At 49.9% G+C, this 16681-nt stretch overlaps 1 protein-coding gene across 3 annotated transcripts; it reads right to left on the reverse strand.

Moving 5' to 3' along the window:
* Nucleotides 1–2522: 2522 nt before the first annotated feature.
* On the reverse strand, nt 2523–14232 carry LOC126500500 (secreted and transmembrane protein 1b). Of its 3 annotated transcripts, none has more exons than XM_050140446.1 (5): nt 14076–14232; nt 7310–7465; nt 6735–7043; nt 5894–6168; nt 2523–3024 (listed from the first exon to the last, which is right to left on the reverse strand). In XM_050140446.1, exons 2-5 carry the CDS (start codon nt 7401–7403, stop codon nt 2947–2949), a joined length of 756 nt encoding a protein of 251 aa, XP_049996403.1. In that variant the 5' UTR covers nt 7404–7465; nt 14076–14232; the 3' UTR covers nt 2523–2946. The 3 variants fall into 3 exon arrangements, with proteins under 3 accessions (XP_049996403.1, XP_049996405.1, XP_049996404.1); XM_050140448.1 differs by lacking the exon at nt 14076–14232 and adding an exon at nt 7913–7936; XM_050140447.1 differs by lacking the exon at nt 14076–14232 and adding an exon at nt 7640–7714.
* Nucleotides 14233–16681: the final 2449 nt, after the last annotated feature.

A 16681-nucleotide genomic window follows, 5' to 3' on the forward strand; every position in this document is an offset into this window, starting at 1 on the left:
CGGACCTCTGTGAGTTGGAGGCCAGCCTGGTCTACAGAGTGAGTTCGGGACAGCCAGGGCTACACAGAGAAACCCTGCCTTGAGAAAGAGAGAAAGACAGACAGACAAAAAGATAGACAGACTATGGTGGTGCTAATTGCAAGTTGGGCAGGGACCCAGGGGCTGATAGAATCAAAGATAAGGTCAGGGAGAACACTTGAACGGGCCCTGTGAGTAGTAAGACCTGCAAACTGAGGCCAACCTGTCAGGAAATGGAACATTCTCATGGCTACCTTTTCCTGTGTGGTATAGGATGGTCTGCTTCTTTGTGGCGGTGGTTGCAGGCTTACGGAGAACAGTCAAGTAATAGAAATCTCAGCTCCGGCACAACATTCTAGCACCCACAGATCCCTTTACGTGTGTTGGAGGCAGCGGCAAAACGGGGGCCGTGTGCTCCGGATTTTGGTTTAACCATTTTCAAAGAAACCGGGGACCAATGGCTCACTGAGGTGCCATTAACATAGCATTTCTCATCCCGCCCACTATCCTAAACCTCTCCAGCCACTGAACTTCCCGTCCCCTAGTTTCTCTTTTCTTATAAGACCCAGTCTTTTGGCTTTGTGCTGTCTTGGCCTCTTGGGTCGTCTCTTGGCTCCATTCCTGGACCTCCTGCTCTTCCCTCCCTCTTCTCTTCCTCTCTCGCTCCCCCCTCCCCCGCCCTTGCCCCGCCACACCCGGTCCCATCTGCTCTCCTGGCCCAGTTCAGTCTAGACCCTTCCAGATGCCTCTGACTCTTCTCTCTCATATCCACAATAAAAACCTTCTCAACTACAGCTAGGGGCAGTCATGTCCCCATTTCCACTCAGCACCTTATTAGGAAAATAAAACGGTCTCAGACCACAATACCAAATCCCTAAATTTCATCCTCTCCTTAAGTGGTCTTAACTTATAGATATTTCTTTCATGTCTTAGCTTCTACCTTTGTTAAAATCCCTGGGCTGGAAAGATAGCTCAGTGGTTAAGAGGGTTTCCTTCTCTAGCAGGTGACTTGGTTTTGGTTCCCAGCATGTGTTTGGTGTTTCTCACAACCCAGGGCTACCAGCCCAGACGTAGCACCACCCACTGTGAGTCTCTCTCTCTCTCTCTCTCTCTCTCTCTCTCTCTCTCTCTCTCTCTCTCTCTCTCTCTCTTTCCAACAGAGAAAACACACCACAGCCTTGCCCATTGGCCGATCTTGTGGAGTCATTGTCTCAACTGAGGTTCTCTCTTCTAAAATAACTCTCGTTTGTAGCAAGTTGACATAAAACTAGCCAGCACATCCTTCTTGTGCACCTCAGCACTAATTCAGGAATGGAAAGCAGAATGTGGGCAATCAGATTCTCCTCCTCCTCCTTCTTCCTCTTCCTCCTCCTCCCCCGTTCTTCTTCTAAGACAGCCCTGGCTGTCCTGGAACTCACTCTGTAGACCAGACTGACCTGGAACTCAGAGGTCCACCTGCTCTGCCTCCCGAGTGCTGGGATTACAGGTGTGCGCCACCACTGCCCGGCCCAGATTGGCTTCTTATGTCTATCCTAACGTGTCAGTGAACTCAGCTGTGGGATTAGTCACGTGCCAGCAGCTCATGAGGTCTTCCAGGACCAGCTTGATCCTCTGCCCTCAGTCTTTCTCCAGAACTGCCAAGCCTGGCCCTGGGAGAGGGATGCGGAGTCTATGCCCATCCATGAGGGACAGTGCCAGCTGGGAGATGGTGCCCTGGAGAGGCACTGCGTCTGGCTCTCCTGGTTACTAATTCTCCTGGGTCCAATCACCTGCTTAACTCTCCCGTTTTGCTTTTACTTACTTAATGCTCTTGCGCAATTGTTGCAGATTGCGGATCCTTAAAGCCCCAGCTAGTGCTGTCTCGAGAATATCAGTTTTCACCATCAACACCAGTGCCTGTCTACGGCTCTCAAGGACTTCTCGATCTCCAAGAGGTGTCACTCTCCTGCCTCAACCTCTTTCGATAACTACTCCTCCCTCCAAAATGCTGCTCAAGCCTTTTATGACTTATGGTTCTATGACCCTGTATGGGTTAAGCAAAACCAGCCAGAGTACCCCCAAAGCCTCTCTCCACCGTGTAGCTGTCCGGAAGAACAGAGCTTCATCTCTGTCATTAATTTGACATTGCTGACCTGGGGAGAGACAGGTCTAGAAACCCAAAAGCAAAAAAATAAAAACAAAAGGCCCGAATCTAGCAGTTAGACACCGACTCTCGGAGTTTTCCGAGCAACTTGTGATGCTCCCAATGACCCCTGACCCTCGCCCCTAGTGACCTTGGTTGGTACAAAAGTTACTACTTAAGAGGCAGTGAGAAAGCTGGATTTGCTCTTGCAGAGGACCTGGCTCCAGGCATGCACGTTATGACATGCAGCCGCTTGTAATTCCAACTCCAGGGGATCAGACGCCCTCTTCTGGCTTCTGCAGGCAGGGCACTCACATACACAACTCCCACCCCACACCCCACACATATACACATAATTAAAAATAAAATCTTTAGCCAGTCATGGCGGTACACACTTTTAATACCAGTACTCAGCGGGCAGAGCAGGTGGATATCTGTGAGTTTGAGGTCAGCCTGTTCTACATAGTGAATTCCAGGCCAGCCAGGATTACTTACTCTGACCTTGTCTAAAATAAAACAGAATAAAAATCTACAACAAATAAAAAAATAAAAAGATAAATGGGGCGTGGTGGCACACGCCTTTAATCCCAGTACCTAAGAGGCAGAGCCAGGTATAGCTCTGTGAGTTCGAGGCCAGCCTGGTCTACAGAGTGAGTTCCAGGACAATCAGGGATACACAGAGAAACCCTCTCTCAAAAAACAAAACAAAACAAAACAAAAACAACAAGAATCATGGACTAGGCAGTAAGAGCACTTGTTTTTCTCGCAAAGGACTTGGTTTCAGTTCCTGGCACGTGCGTGGTGGTTCAAACCATTTGTAGCTCCGATTTCAGGGGATCCAGCACTCTCTTTTCACCTCCGCGAGCACCATGCCAAATTATCTTCTAGAAAGAGGAGGAGAGAGATTTCCACTTTTTACCCATCCAAATGAGTAAACACAAGCAGCACAAGATGAAACCAAACAATTTCTCTTAACTCTTATGAAAGGAACACTTCTTCCAGGGAGTGACTTTATAATAATTCACCCTTTTGGCTCTCTCTAGCTCTATCTATCCTACAGAATATATTATTAAAATTTTTATGTCCAGCTCTGGAGAGATGGCTCACTGGGTAAGGGTGCTTGCACCAAGTCTGATAACTGGAGTTTGCTTCTTCCACATGGTTGACAGAACTGGCTCCTAGAAGCTGTCATCTGACTTCCACATACACCCCCCCCAAGCAGAAAATAATAAACTGATTTAAAAACTTTAAAAATATTTATTTATTATATATACAGCATTCTGCCTGATTGTCCCCCTGCAGGCCAGAAGGGGGCACCCGATTTCATTATAGATGGTTGTGAGCCACCATGTGGGTGCTGGGAATTGAACTCAGGATATCTGGGAGATCAACCAGGGCTCTTAACCGCTGAACCATCTCTCCATCCCTTAAAAAGAACTTTTATGTCCATTTTGGATATACTCTTCATTCTTTGAGAAAAGAGATGGGTATCTAGCCGTGATCCCATAGGCACAGGCACATGGGGGAAGGGCCTGTTGGAGGAAGGCCAAAAGCCACGGAGAAGAGAAAGGAGATCACAGGACTAGAGAGGGGCGGGTCACGTGGTTATCAGGTCACGTGGTCACAGCATGAAGACAGTAGGTGTGGAGCCCTGTGGCTGGAGTGAGGGGTGAAGACACAGAAGGGAGCCAGGGTGACTACGCACGGCAGGACCAGCATTCTGTCTCAAGCAGAGAAAACCCGGACAGACAGAAGCCATGAGGGAGCAAAGAAAAGCCAAGGGCTCCTATCCAGTTTCCCTCCTAGGCGTCTCACGGCTGCTGAATGGGGGTGCCTGGGTTCCCAGTTCCTCTCCTCTGAACTACGGTTCAGAGCTGGCATCTGCTATGACTTCCTTTAAAGCAGTAGTACTCTGGACTGGTTTAGGTTTCGGGACCCCCAGATGCAGGGTCCCATGCCTGTGCCCAATGTGACCCAGGGCACCAGAGGAGCTGGTGGGCTGGCTTGGCTTGAATTGGCCCAAACCCAGCATCATAATGACATGGATCTTAATTTAGACTATTAGGTACACATCCCTGTGCACCTGGGTTCAGGGCCACCAACTCAAAGCTGCTATGGGCCTGCTCTGGGCCAGGCCAAGGACATCAGGGAATGTCCTCCGCCTCAGCCTTCATCTTTAGGACTCAGTGTATAGCACTAAACAAGTGTTATGTGTTTTTTAAAAAATATTTATTGTGTGTGTGTGTGTGTGCACGCGCACACGTGCACCCAAGGGCATGCTTGTGTACCATGTGCATGCAGGAGCCTGTGGAGGCCAGAGAAGGCATTGCATCCCCTGGAACTGGAGTTGCAGATGGGTGTGAGCTGCCACATGGGTGCTGGGAACCAAACTGAGGGCTTCTCTAAGAACAGAAAGTGCCCTTAACCCCTGACCCATCTCTCCAGCCCTGTTTTGTGGGTTTTAATGTTTCTCACTATCAAGTGCATTTCCTAGAAGGCCTACAGCTTTATATAATCATTGATTTACCATATTTCCTTAACATTTTGTATCATGAAGGCTTTTCTGAAGCATGAGTTATATAAATGATGAAATTATTCAAGTAGGCATTGCAATAAAGATAAATGGGCCCAGAGGAACAGTAGGCGAGGGTGGGGATAAGCAGGGAGGTTCGTGGGGGAATTTAGGGGCCTGGCTGTCCTCCCCAGGAGAGCAATGTCCACAAGCAGGTATTTTCCCCTTTATCAGCTCATGGTCCCTGAGGACTTCCTGCAGATAGGACACTCCACCCCCTTGTGGTAGGAGTATAGTAATGCGCCACTCTGAACCTCTAATCCTCTGTGAAGACCCTGGGACCTGACAGCAGGGTCCTGGGAACTTGCTGTTGTGTGAGTTAGCAGACAGATCTATGTGCCCAGAGCAAAGCTGGCTCAGCACCCGCACCCCTCAGCTGGCAATGGAGGCCATAGGGAAGTGGGGGGGGGCGTTCAGCAGAAGGGAAGGAACCCAGGCCCCTTTTTAAAAGGCAGAGGGGATGAATCCCGAGAGCCAAGGGCTATGCAGCTTGGAATTTCCCCAACTTGGAAAAGTTGAGGTGCAGAGTCAGGTACTAATGACCACAGGAAAGTCTGTTACTGTGAGTGCCAGAGAGAGGCCCGGACCCCTGCTTAGCAGGCCCTTCCCTAGTCAGCCAGTGTCGCTCTTTCTACAGAGGACATGGATGGGATCCTGTGTACAGAAAGGAGGGAGAAAGGGAGGGAGGGAGGGGGAAAGAGGGAGGGAGAGAGGGAGAGAGAGAGGGAAGGAGGGAGGGAGGTTTCTGAGAGCCTGGCTTGGGCCTGTGTGAGGCACAGAGGCACTGGCACAACTGTGTACATAAGCCACAGCTTACACAAATAAGCAGATAGACCACACACACTTGAGATACTCTGAAACACTTTGACGTCTCCCAAATCTCAACAGAGTTATGTTTTGAGTACAGGAGGGGCTCAGTCAACTTCTAAGGCATCCTGAATAAAAAAAAAAATCACAACTCTGTTCTCATTAAAAAATTTCCCTGGAGTCCTGGGAGGAACCTGAAGAGCACAGACCCCATTCTGTTCTCAGGGTGTTCCAGGGTCGAGGTGAGAGCCTGGAGACAGATTTCCTGTGAGCCTGTCCAAATATGTGAGGAGTGTTCAAATATAGATTGTCAGCCCTAGCCAGTAGAGGTCCTTGTAGTCTGCTGTCTGGAACTAATAAGGCCCCTTGAGTACCTTTTGCTGCAAGACATGGAAGACCTTGGGCAGCGTCCGGTGGGGGCCGTGGAGACCGCCAGGAAACCCATGACTCAGACCAGGCCCTGGCCCTTCATATCTGTGGTACTTCAGGGAACGGGAGCACTTGCAGCAGACACACACACTGACTACTATTATGCTGATAACGATGATGATGATGATGACAATGATGACAATGACCCAGTTGTTCCCTGAAGGTGGGGGCTCAGCGTTGACTTGCAAGCTCTCTGGCTCCTGGTCGGTGGTGTCTAGGTCTGGAGCAGGGAAGTGGATGAGAATTGGCTCACGTAATTCACCCCCTCCAGCCCTACTCAGTTCCCCCTTGTTCCCCTCCCACCCCTCAACACTCCCATCATGAACTCCTACATGGGTAGGAAGTGGTTGTGGAGGAGGCTAGCGGCTATGTGGCCTAAGGGGAAAAAGTGTGAAGGGTCTTGTGCCTTTGGAATTGGAGAATGTGAAGAGTTTCCCCGCCTTTAGAGCCTTCCTGGTCTTGGGGTTCGGCCAGAGACAAATGATCAGGTTTGGGGACTGCAGCCCTGGTGTACCTCCAGGTCAGAGAGAGGGAATTCTGATGTCATCCCCAATCTCCTATGGGCTCAGGGGACTATGGTGGATTGAACTGGTTTGAAGGACTAGAGGGAGCAGAGCCCGGAGGCACTAGGTAGGGAGGTAGGGGTGAGGAGGGCGGTAGGTTTAGACACATAGAGTCCTTGTTTGTGTGTGGAAGCAGATGAAATTCAGAGCTCAATTGCGAGGGGTTCCTCTCTGCTCCTTCCCTCCCCCTCCCCACCAACTCACTTCCTAGCCTAAAACTCACCAGTAACATTCAGGGTCAAAATTTCAACTTTTCTCTGGAGTCCATGCAGCTTCCACCGGTACTCCCCTGCGTGGATGTCCTGGACTTTCTTGATCACCAGTTGGGCATGACCTCCTTGAATATGGAGGTGCCATGAATCTTTAACGTAGCTTCCTGGAGGCTTTTGGTTAAAGATGGTCATCTTTCCATTGGCAGTCAGCTCAATGGTGACATCTCTAAAGGTGTTGGAGATGTTACAAGCCATCAGCACGTGGCTACCTCTGGGAGCAGACACTTGCAGTGGTTCCGTGCATACTGGGTTGTCCCACTCTGTGGAGAGAGCACAGTCTTTACTTTGCAGCCCAGGCATGGTCTTTGATACCTCTACCAATGCCCCTGCAGTGATCCCAGGACTATTGGTGCTTCAGGGTCAGCTATTCTCAGGGACACACGGCTCACCCTTCTATAGTAGCCCAGCTTCCACCATATTGGGACTACAAAGCCAAGGTCACTATCTGGTCCTGACGTTGGTCTGACCCTCCTACTATGTCTGGCCCTGAGGCCCTGCACTTGGGAGAAGTAAAACCCAGACTTACTTTGATTCTGGGCATTCAGAGAGGCAGCCAGGAGAAGGAGGGTCCAGAGAATTCTGGGAAATGAGCCAGTGGATGTTACAGGGTAGGCTGCCATGGCTCATTCATAGGATGGGCCTCAGGAGACAACTGTTCTGGTCAGTGGTTTTTGGACAGTACCTAGAGGAAGGAAAAAGAAGGGGTCAGAAGTCCCCAAAGCTGATGCAGAGGCTCATGAAAACAGCACCAGCCCCAGAAGGGCTATACAGCCCAGGGTCCTTGAGCTCCTCCTGTCTACTCCTCCCCAGATTCCTGAACCTGGGCAGGGGTCCCAGGCACCAGCGCTGTTCTTACATTTGGTAAAGAGTGCGGGACTGACCGAGGCAGAGCAATGGGCAGATAGATGAAGCCAGGAATGAGGCACATTGAGCTGGCTGTTTGGCACACTTCCTGCTTAGAGCTGCAAAGTTAACCAGGCAAACAGCTTGGGTTGTACTTTGTACAGAAACAGTTTTGTCATTGACTTGACCTGTGCACTGTCTACAGAGCACTAAGTGGCCTCTGTTCAGAGCCTAGTGCCTACGATTCTCACGTCCCGCCTGCCTATCCCTTCTTTCACTTGCTCACCCTCACTGAGCACCAGGTATAGGATGTGGTCCGTGTAGTCCAGCAATGGCTGCCTCATGCCACAGAGGCCAAGAATCTGGTACAGCCCACTAGGCGGCATGTTTCCTCTGTCCCAGTCTGGTGCTGAAGTCCTGAAGAAGGAGGTCCTAACACTGGTGTAGGAATTCTTCAGGGGAGATGCAGCCTCCAGTGAGGGTGAGGGCAAGCAGGCTGAGGTCCAAGCTTCTTTCTTCCATACCTCTTATCTGGGCTGCCATCAGAAGGTGCAGCCCACATTTAGGGCGGGTCTTCTGGCTTCAAATAATCTGATGAAGAAAATCCCACACAGAAGTTCCCAGAAGCTTGCCTTTTAGTTGATCGCTGATGTAGTCAAGTTGACAACCAAGATTAGCCACCACAGTAGCTCATGCCAGAATAGGGGAGACCTTGGCCGTCTTTCAATCAAGCAGCCTGCCCAGTGCCTTTTCTTGCTTTAACCCTGGACTCTGCCTACCTGCCCTCATATTAACTTTGTACTATACACTTCTTAAGCACAGGTGAGCTTTATATTTCTTCTGTTTACCATAGGACAGGCTGATTGCTGCTTTTAGTAGGTGGGCAAATCTCCTAGACCTCAAAGTCAACCCAACCGACCCTGTCTTATGGTAGAGGCAGCTCCAGATCCCTGGACAAGCAAGCTGCATCTCACACCGTCCTTCACAGTCTCAATGCTTAGTTTCCAGCGCGGGATAGAGACCCCTTGTACACATTCTCCTCACCAGTGCAGCCGCCGTGGGATGTGTAGATCCTGTTCTGAGGGTTCCTGGGATGCTGACTGGCAGTAAAGGAAGGAGAAAGTTCCACAGAACATTGACAGTTCCTGTTAGGGAACTTGCCCTCCAGAGAGCTTCCGAGACACAGCATGACCTGACTCCTACTTATAGTTTACTGCTTCCGTTGCAGAATATGTAACACCTTGTTCCCTGACTGCTTCGACCACCACAAACATGTACATGTGTATAGAAATACATGTATATACATACATGCATATACATGTACACAAATATTATGTTGGAAGAGGATGAGACAGCAGAGATGAATCTCTAATGACCCTGATGATATCATCTGTTTCCCATAGGCCTGGTATGTGTTATGTACACAGAAGTAGTCCAACAAATGCATCTGGACCTACTGAGGTGTAGGAGGGGTAAGGACCCTGCCCAAACTTCCCTGACAGACACAGAGGTCAGCTTTACCCTTTGTGACATCAGCCAGCAGCTCTTCAGAAAGGTTTGGTCAGTGCCCCATGGGAAGCCTGGTCCATATTCCTGAGCTGGAGCTAGGCTGGTCAAAGGTTTGGTCCACATATGGACCCAGGTGATATGGAAAGCTAGTAACCTCAGCCAAAAGTGTCGAATAGCTACTGAGTCACAACTGTAGGACAGGGACACCCATGGAAAGTGAAAGCCAGAAGCTGGACTCTTGCCTCGAGGCTATGGGAGCTTAGGTCCAACAGTCCTGGGAGGCTGTGCTCTTTAGCTTTGGAGACTCAGCTCTCTGGGGAGGCAGGAGGCTCTCAGCGGAGGCACCAGGTGTGATGGGAACTTTCAGTTTCCCTGTTGGCTCTTAGGAAGCCTCTGAGCTAGTCTACAATACCTCACACCCATGTGCTAACTACCCCACAGGCATTTCCTCACTGTTAGAGCCTACCTTGCTGTCACCCCCCCCTTCAGAATCAGACATCTATGAAGTCCCCTCCAGCATGTCACTGTGTATGAAATGCCACAAGACATTCATACCAGAAGGCATCTTGGCTCTGAGGATACCACCATCCTCATGGTGGCCTCCATAGGAAGCTGGAATCTTTGGTTCACAAGAATGGTGCCCGGGTTCCAGGCTTCTCCCATTGCCCAGAGCCAAGGGCATCCTCCAGCCTCAGGACCCTGATCATCCCAAACTTCTTTTCATGCCCACCATGAGGTCGTCACAGTAGGAGCCCCAGATGGCTCTGTAATCCAGTTTGGGGGTTCCATGGTCACACCTCTGTTTTACTCTCAGGTACCTCCGTTTGGGGTGGTGCTGTGGCTTTTGCTATGGTCCCTGTGGCGCTGGTTGGGCACCATAGACAGTCAGGTGACTAACGAAAACCACAGTGTAATGATAGACCTCACAGTAAACCAAGATCCCTCTGCAGAAGGACCGAAGGCCTAGGGGCCAACTTCTTGTTTCTGGCTTAGCTGAAGCTGGGCAGGCTGCCCTGGTCTTGAGAAGATCTTTGGTTTGCACTATGCTGAACACAGTGCCACGTGGTCTGAGGTTGGCCGTCAGAGAAAAGGGCAAGCCTAGATCTGCCCCTCAAGATACCTCTCAGTTCCCAAGTGAGACTCTTCCTATATGTTCCTGGAACTGGAAGCCGATCCTCTCTTTTTTTTCTGGGAGTCTCACTTTGCCTCTCCTAGGTACGCAGTTAGAAATGGACTCAAAATCAATGCTTTGGGATAATGCTCCTGTACACTGTAAAGTTTGTCACTCTTATTAGTTTTATAAATCGCTGATTGGCCAGTAGCCAGGCAGGAAATATAGGTGGGGTGACCAGAGTAAGAGAATTCTGGAATGAGGTAAGGCAGAGGGACAGCCATCTTCTGGACACAGAGGAAGTAAGAAGAGAATGCCTCACTGAGAAAAAGTACCAAGCCATGTAGCTAAACATTGATAAGAATTATGAGTTAACTGGAGTTGTAAGAGCTGGCTAATAATAAGCCTGAGCTAATAGGCCAAACAGTTTATAATTAATATAAGCCTCTGAGTTTCTTTGGGACTGAACGGCTGTGGGACCGGGTGGAACAGAAACTTCTGTCTACAGTCAAGAGGGTAGGAAAAACATTCCAGATATATTTTCAAATAAAAATGTTAAAATAATTGGCTGTGGCAGCACACACTTTTAATTCCAGTAACCCGGACAAAGAGGCAGGCAGAAGCACACAGAACTTTGTGAGTTCAAAGCCAGTTTCATGTACATAATAAGGTCGGGGCCAGCCAGGGTTATACAGGGAGACCCTGCCTTGAAAAAAAAATTAGAGACTGGAGAGATGGCACTGGCTGCTCTTCCAGAGGTCCTGAGTTCAATTCCCAGCACCCACATGGTAACTCACAATGTCTGAAACTCCAGCTCCAGGGGATTTGACACCCTCATACCAACACACATAAAATCAAGTAAGTTATTTTTTTTTTTAAAAATAAGCAATGAACATGCTTAAGGTCTGAGCATATATGAGCTAAAGTATTTCCTTATTCAATCTCCCTGACATTTTCTGGCACTCAAACAAACAAGGCTATTGCCTTCCACTTACAATCACGGTACCCTACCTCCTTGAACCTGTGGCTCGAGACTTCTTTTATCGATTACGAGCCTGGCTAGCATCCTCAGACACACCGTTGCATTGCCACTTGAGTGTTTAAAAAGATTTGTTTATTTATTTGCTTTTTGGTATATGAGTGTTTTTGCCAGCAGGTATGTGCACCACACACGTGCCTGGTGCCCTCAGAGGTCAGAAGAGGGCATCAGATCCCTGGACAGTTGTGAGCAGCCAAGTGGGTACTGGGAACTGAAGCGGGGTCCTCTGAAAAGGCAGCCAGTACTCTTAACTGCTGACCTATTGCTCCAGCCTCATCATTTAAATGTCTTAGTAACCCTTTGAAGGCAATAACTTCAAAACACACCAAAAAAAAATCCTATATATGATTTAAAAAAAATTTTTAAATTTATTTATTTTTTTTTTGAGACAGGGTTTCTCTGTGTAGCTTTGGAGCCTGTCCTGGAACTCGCTCTGTACACTGGGCTGGCCGTCAACAACATGACTATTTCAAATACAAAGAAGAGACTTACACCCACACTCTTTGTTGTAAGTCTTACTCTTTCCTTGAGTTCCTTTCATTCTCTTAATCCCTGTCCTCAAATCAGTCTAAGTTAAATAACATACTATAAGGCCTGGTGAGCTGGCTCAGCAGGTAAAGGCAGTTTCCCTAAAACTATGGCCACTGGGGGATATAACCCCGGAAACCTTGTAAAGGCACAAGGAAGAAACAGACTCCACAGAGTCGTCCTCTGACTCCCGCCTTTGTGCACACAAACATAGCCACATCCACACTCACACACACCCCTACACACACCCCTACACTCACACACACCCCTACGCTACGCACACACACACCCCTACACACAATATTTCTAAAGGTTAAGCACTGGGTTTTTTTTTTTTTTTTTAAAGATCTATTTATCTCTTACACAGTGTTCTGCCTGCATCTCATTACTGATGGCTGTGAGCCACCATGTGGTAGCTGGGAATTGAACCCAGGACTTTTGGAAGAACAGGCAGTGCTCTTAACCACTGAGCCATCACTCCAGACCGCCCCCTCCCCCTACACATAAATTTTTAATGTCTTTTCCCAGGTGTGGTTGCATCTGCCTTTAATCTCAGCACTCTGGAAGCAGAGGCCCCAGAAACAAGGAAAAGAAAGGGCTACCTGCTCAACAGGTACAGCCAGGCACTTGCTGCCAAGTCTGATTGAGTTTGAGCCTTGCGACCCACATAGTGGAAGGAGAGAAACTAAAAGTTTGACTCTCCACAGCCAGAGTCCTAACTGCTCCAAGCTGCCACCTCCTGCCATGAGGGTTCTCAGCCTCCTTCCAGCAGACTCGAGTGGTGGGACACCCTGGTGAGGGTGAGAGCAGCCAGAGAGAGAAGCAGGTATTGTGCCCCTCTCTGGCCTCTGTCTTGTCTGTGGTCCCAGTGCCCAGCCACCTCCTTACCTAGGACAGCAAAACAACCAGAAGCAGGGTGAGCCTGGCACCGCCTCCTTTGCAGCTGTCTCCTTTACACTCCGGTTCCTGTTCATCTCTGTGCGTAGACACAGCAGCTACGCATGGGGCATCCCTAAATCTAAACCCCTCATGGCTGGAGAAACGAAGATGGAAGTCACTGACCAGCCATTGCTTTTAATGCACTGTGGCCCAGGGTTTCAGAATAACGCTCACTTCTTGAGAATCCCATTATTCCTCAAGCAACAAAGACTTCTGGGCAAGACCCTACACAATCAGAACAGAGACAGCGACCAAGCAGGCCACACTGTGACCAGGACTTTTTAATTACGTAGACCCTTCCTCTTTCTCTCTCTAAGCCTGAAGCTCATGTTAGTTCCTTAAAGATGGGCTGACAGGCTTCAATGCTCTCCTTGCCCAAGGACTGTATTGGTTAAGTTCCTCTCCTGTGTTTTTATCTGCTTTCTAAGGGATGAGCAGCAGAAACCGCACGTTGGAACCCCTAGAATCAGTTTCAGGACTCAGGTTACACAGACAATACCCAGTGTCACTTTTATGACACCTTCCTCCCAATGCCTTTGTAATTACTGCCTCACTGAGTCCCCTGATGGTCTGTCATCCTGGCCCCTGTCCGGTGAATGTGAGTGCTGAGCCACAGAGCGGTCAGGAGCAGATTTGTTGTGGTATTTCACCGGCGGACCCCACCCACAGATTTGACCCCCTCTGCAGCCTGTCTCATACAGCATAGTGGCTTCCAGCTCACAGTCGGGCTGGGAGTTACATGCACGGAGCTTCAAGAATTCCGGAGTCAAAGGAAAGTCACAAGAAGAACCTTCAAGCCCACAACCAGAAGTTGGCTTCTACTTACATTACGATGGGAACAAAAAATCAAGATTCACAGTGTCCCTGACCAAACGTGGCATAGATTCCCAGTTCTGAGTGGCCAACCTTAGAAGTCCACAAATACCAACCACCACGGCCCCGTGTGCACCAAGCCCCTCTTCTGGAGATCTGGGCAACTGCACGCCCCTGGCTTCTCATATACATAGTCAGATGACAAGGAAGAATGAGGTCTCCATTCTCCTCTTCCCATTCAGTACTGAAGAACCCAGCTGCTGCCTATGCCCTTCCTGGAGCTCAGTGTGAGACACTGCTCCAGGCAGCGGCCAAAGCCCGGGTCTATTCTGCTCCCGGCGGCATCCAAGGCACCTGGGCAGTAAGCACCTCAGCCCCGCCTTTACTCTGGACAGATCCTCGAGGCAAGAGGCAGCCTCAGGGACACCCTGCCTGATGGTTTCATCCTCATAGGCTTCAGCCCATAGAGCCCCAAACCCTCTGAGCGCCAGGGTTCCCTCTAGTCCTCACCTGCATACTTGGCTCTTGTCTGAACTCTGCAACTGCCACCAGTGAAGTCATCGGGCTCAGATGTCCCTGAGGCCCAGATAAGGCAGGCCAAGTACCGCCCACGGGACTGGCCTTACCACGGAAGAAAACAAGTTCGTTCGGGAAAGCAGTGTGACTTTCAGGAAGTACCAATCAACACAACAATCAGGTCCTGCATTAATTAGCCACTGCAGCAGGAAAGCGGGAGGAGGGTCCAGGTTCTTTCTAGAAGGGTCCCGACTGGGCCAAAGTTTGATTCAAGGCTGGGGGGGGGGGGGGGGCTGCTCCTTTAGGAAAACTGGGTGCATTTGTTTCCTTGCATGGAACAGTATGGGCATGACCACTCTGGGCAGGCACACAGGAAAACGCAGCAACTTTAGGACTGAGCTAAGGAAGACAGGAGCCTAGTGCCCCACACTGGACACAATCCATGGATTCCATACTCACGGCGTACCAGGTACCCCTAGTGCCTACCTATGCTGTAGAGAGGGTCAAATAGCCGCGATCTTATTATCCCTCCTGGCAGGGCTTTGGGTGACAGATTAGAGGTAGGGGGTCTTTGGTCTGGTGGGGCTAGAATGCCCTGTGGTGAGGGAGAGTCTGGAAGGGCAGCTGAAGTTTTACACCGCCTCACCCCATTAAAATGCCTTTCTGCGAAAGTGAAACTAGTCCATGTGTTTTGAAACCACACGGCCAGGACAAGACATTCCAAGTCTTCCTCGGTGACTTAGTGTCAACGTCCACAGACGATGTGTGCCTGGCCTTCTGGAGATCATGCGTGCAGAAAACCATCTTGGTCAGACACGTCTCCTCAGGGGTGCATCTGTGTCTCACAGGTAGACACAGCTGCTTGTGTTCCGCCTAGCTCCACTAGGAGACGCCCTCTGCATGTCCCCTGGTCACAGCCTCCTCTGCCAAGGGCTCTGTCATCTGCTGACTCGCATCCACGGGGTTTCCAGAGACTTAAGTTCCGAGGCCATGCTCCATTTCTTCAGCAGGATCTGCTAAGAACTCAGGAGGTTCTATTTTAAATTAAGTGTGCGCACGCCTCACACACACGTGTGTATGTGTGTATGTGCGCACGCGCGTGTGACAGAGGACAACTTCAAGTATCCTACCTTAGGCACCCTCTGCATTTTTGAAATGGGGTCTCTCCCTGGCCTGGGTTTCACCGTTAGACTGGCTGGCCAGTGGCTCCAGGGATCCTCCTGTCTGTACCTCCTCAGCGCTGGGATCGCAGCTGTGCACGTCATAATCAGCTTTTAATTTTTTTACACGGGTTCTGGGGATCACTGGGTCCTCATGTTTGTAAAGCAATCCCTTTAGCAACCGAGACATCTCTCCAGTCCTTGCCTTTGTCTTTCATGTTTCTTGGGGTTGCATGCGTGACCCCATGGTCACACTTAGGATCATCTGTAGATATGGCTCATGTCTCTGTGTGTTCTCTTCTTGGGACGCTGAGTTCTACAGGTGTCTCTGTATGCAGGTGGTCAATGGCGTGGGTTACTCACTAACCTATTTGGACTGGCTTGAGCCATCAGTGATGGGGTAGGGGAAGCAGAGTGAGGGGAGCATTAGCGGAGTTTTGGGGGCTGGAGCAGGAGGAAAGATGGGGCCACAGGGTGGAGGGAGGGATCTGAATGCAGCTGAGGTCCCTGCTATCCGGAGTTTGGTCTTTGAGGTCTGACTTATGTTCTCTGGGGTCTGACTATGTCCTTACATCTGTACCAGCATCTGAACTAAAGGACTGGCCTGGCTGAAGAAGACCTGGTTCTGGCCCTGAAGAAGCGACCCCAGGCTGTGACTGCCCCAGGAGCAGAGCAGAGGCAATTGGTCAGGACCAGTGGGTAGCCAGGAGACACCATGAGAGTGGCCCTTCTCCTAGGAAGAGAGTGACAGGCTTGTGTTCAGACCCAAGGTCAAAGACCCTGCTGGCTCTGACCTCCCAGAACAGCAGAAGCATGTACTATCCCCAAATCTCATGTAATGCTAATGACAGAGTCAGTGCGTGTCACTGTGCACGGAGATCTTATGTGCACATGCATAGACAAAGCATGTGCATCGTTATACAGAGATGCCTGGCCCAGAGCACATTCCTGCCTGAGTTGCAGACTTACTCCCTGTGCTGGCGGTGAGTTTGTGGTCCCGTGACATGGACAGCTGGACAGTGTAGGTACAGATGAGTTTCTTGGGACTAGCTTCCTACTCTACGAGGACAAACCTGTTTGGACCAGGCAGCATCTGTCGAGGTGGCCTTCAAAGGGACCCTATAGGAATTCTGTGTCCTGAAGGACTTTTCTCTTGGCTTTGAAGACAGAGAGAACCAGAGCAGAAAAGCACTGTGGGACTGGCTCCCACTCAGTGCCCAGAAGAGAAAACCAGGGGAGACAGAAGCCACAGCCAAGTGAGCACAATTGAAGCTCCTGACTAGGTTTTCTTCTGGGGTTCCTGTCGCTGCGGGGGAAGAGGAACTTCATGGACTTTGAAGTTTCCCTCCTCGGCAGAGGCTCAGAACTGACTTTTAATGAATCTTGCTGCACCAACATACTTCACTGGGTAGAAAACACATGACAGCTCTTGCTTCAGAA

This window comes from Alexandromys fortis, unplaced genomic scaffold (genome assembly GCF_014885135.2).
Source record: "Alexandromys fortis isolate MF-2015 unplaced genomic scaffold, M_Fortis_MF-2015_v1.1 scaffold_39, whole genome shotgun sequence".
NCBI lineage: Eukaryota > Metazoa > Chordata > Mammalia > Rodentia > Cricetidae > Alexandromys > Alexandromys fortis.

Coding starts and splice junctions, on each gene's coding strand:
- LOC126500500 (XM_050140446.1), bottom strand. CDS start 7,403: ATGGCAGCCTACCCTGTAACATCCACTGGCTCATTTCCCAGAATTCTC. Junction 7,044..7,309: donor TCTGAATGCCCAGAATCAAA/GTAAGTCTGGGT, acceptor CTCTCTCCACAG/AGTGGGACAACCCAGTATGC. Junction 6,169..6,734: donor TTTGACCCTGAATGTTACTG/GTGAGTTTTAGG, acceptor TCCCTGCTCCAG/ACCTAGACACCACCGACCAG.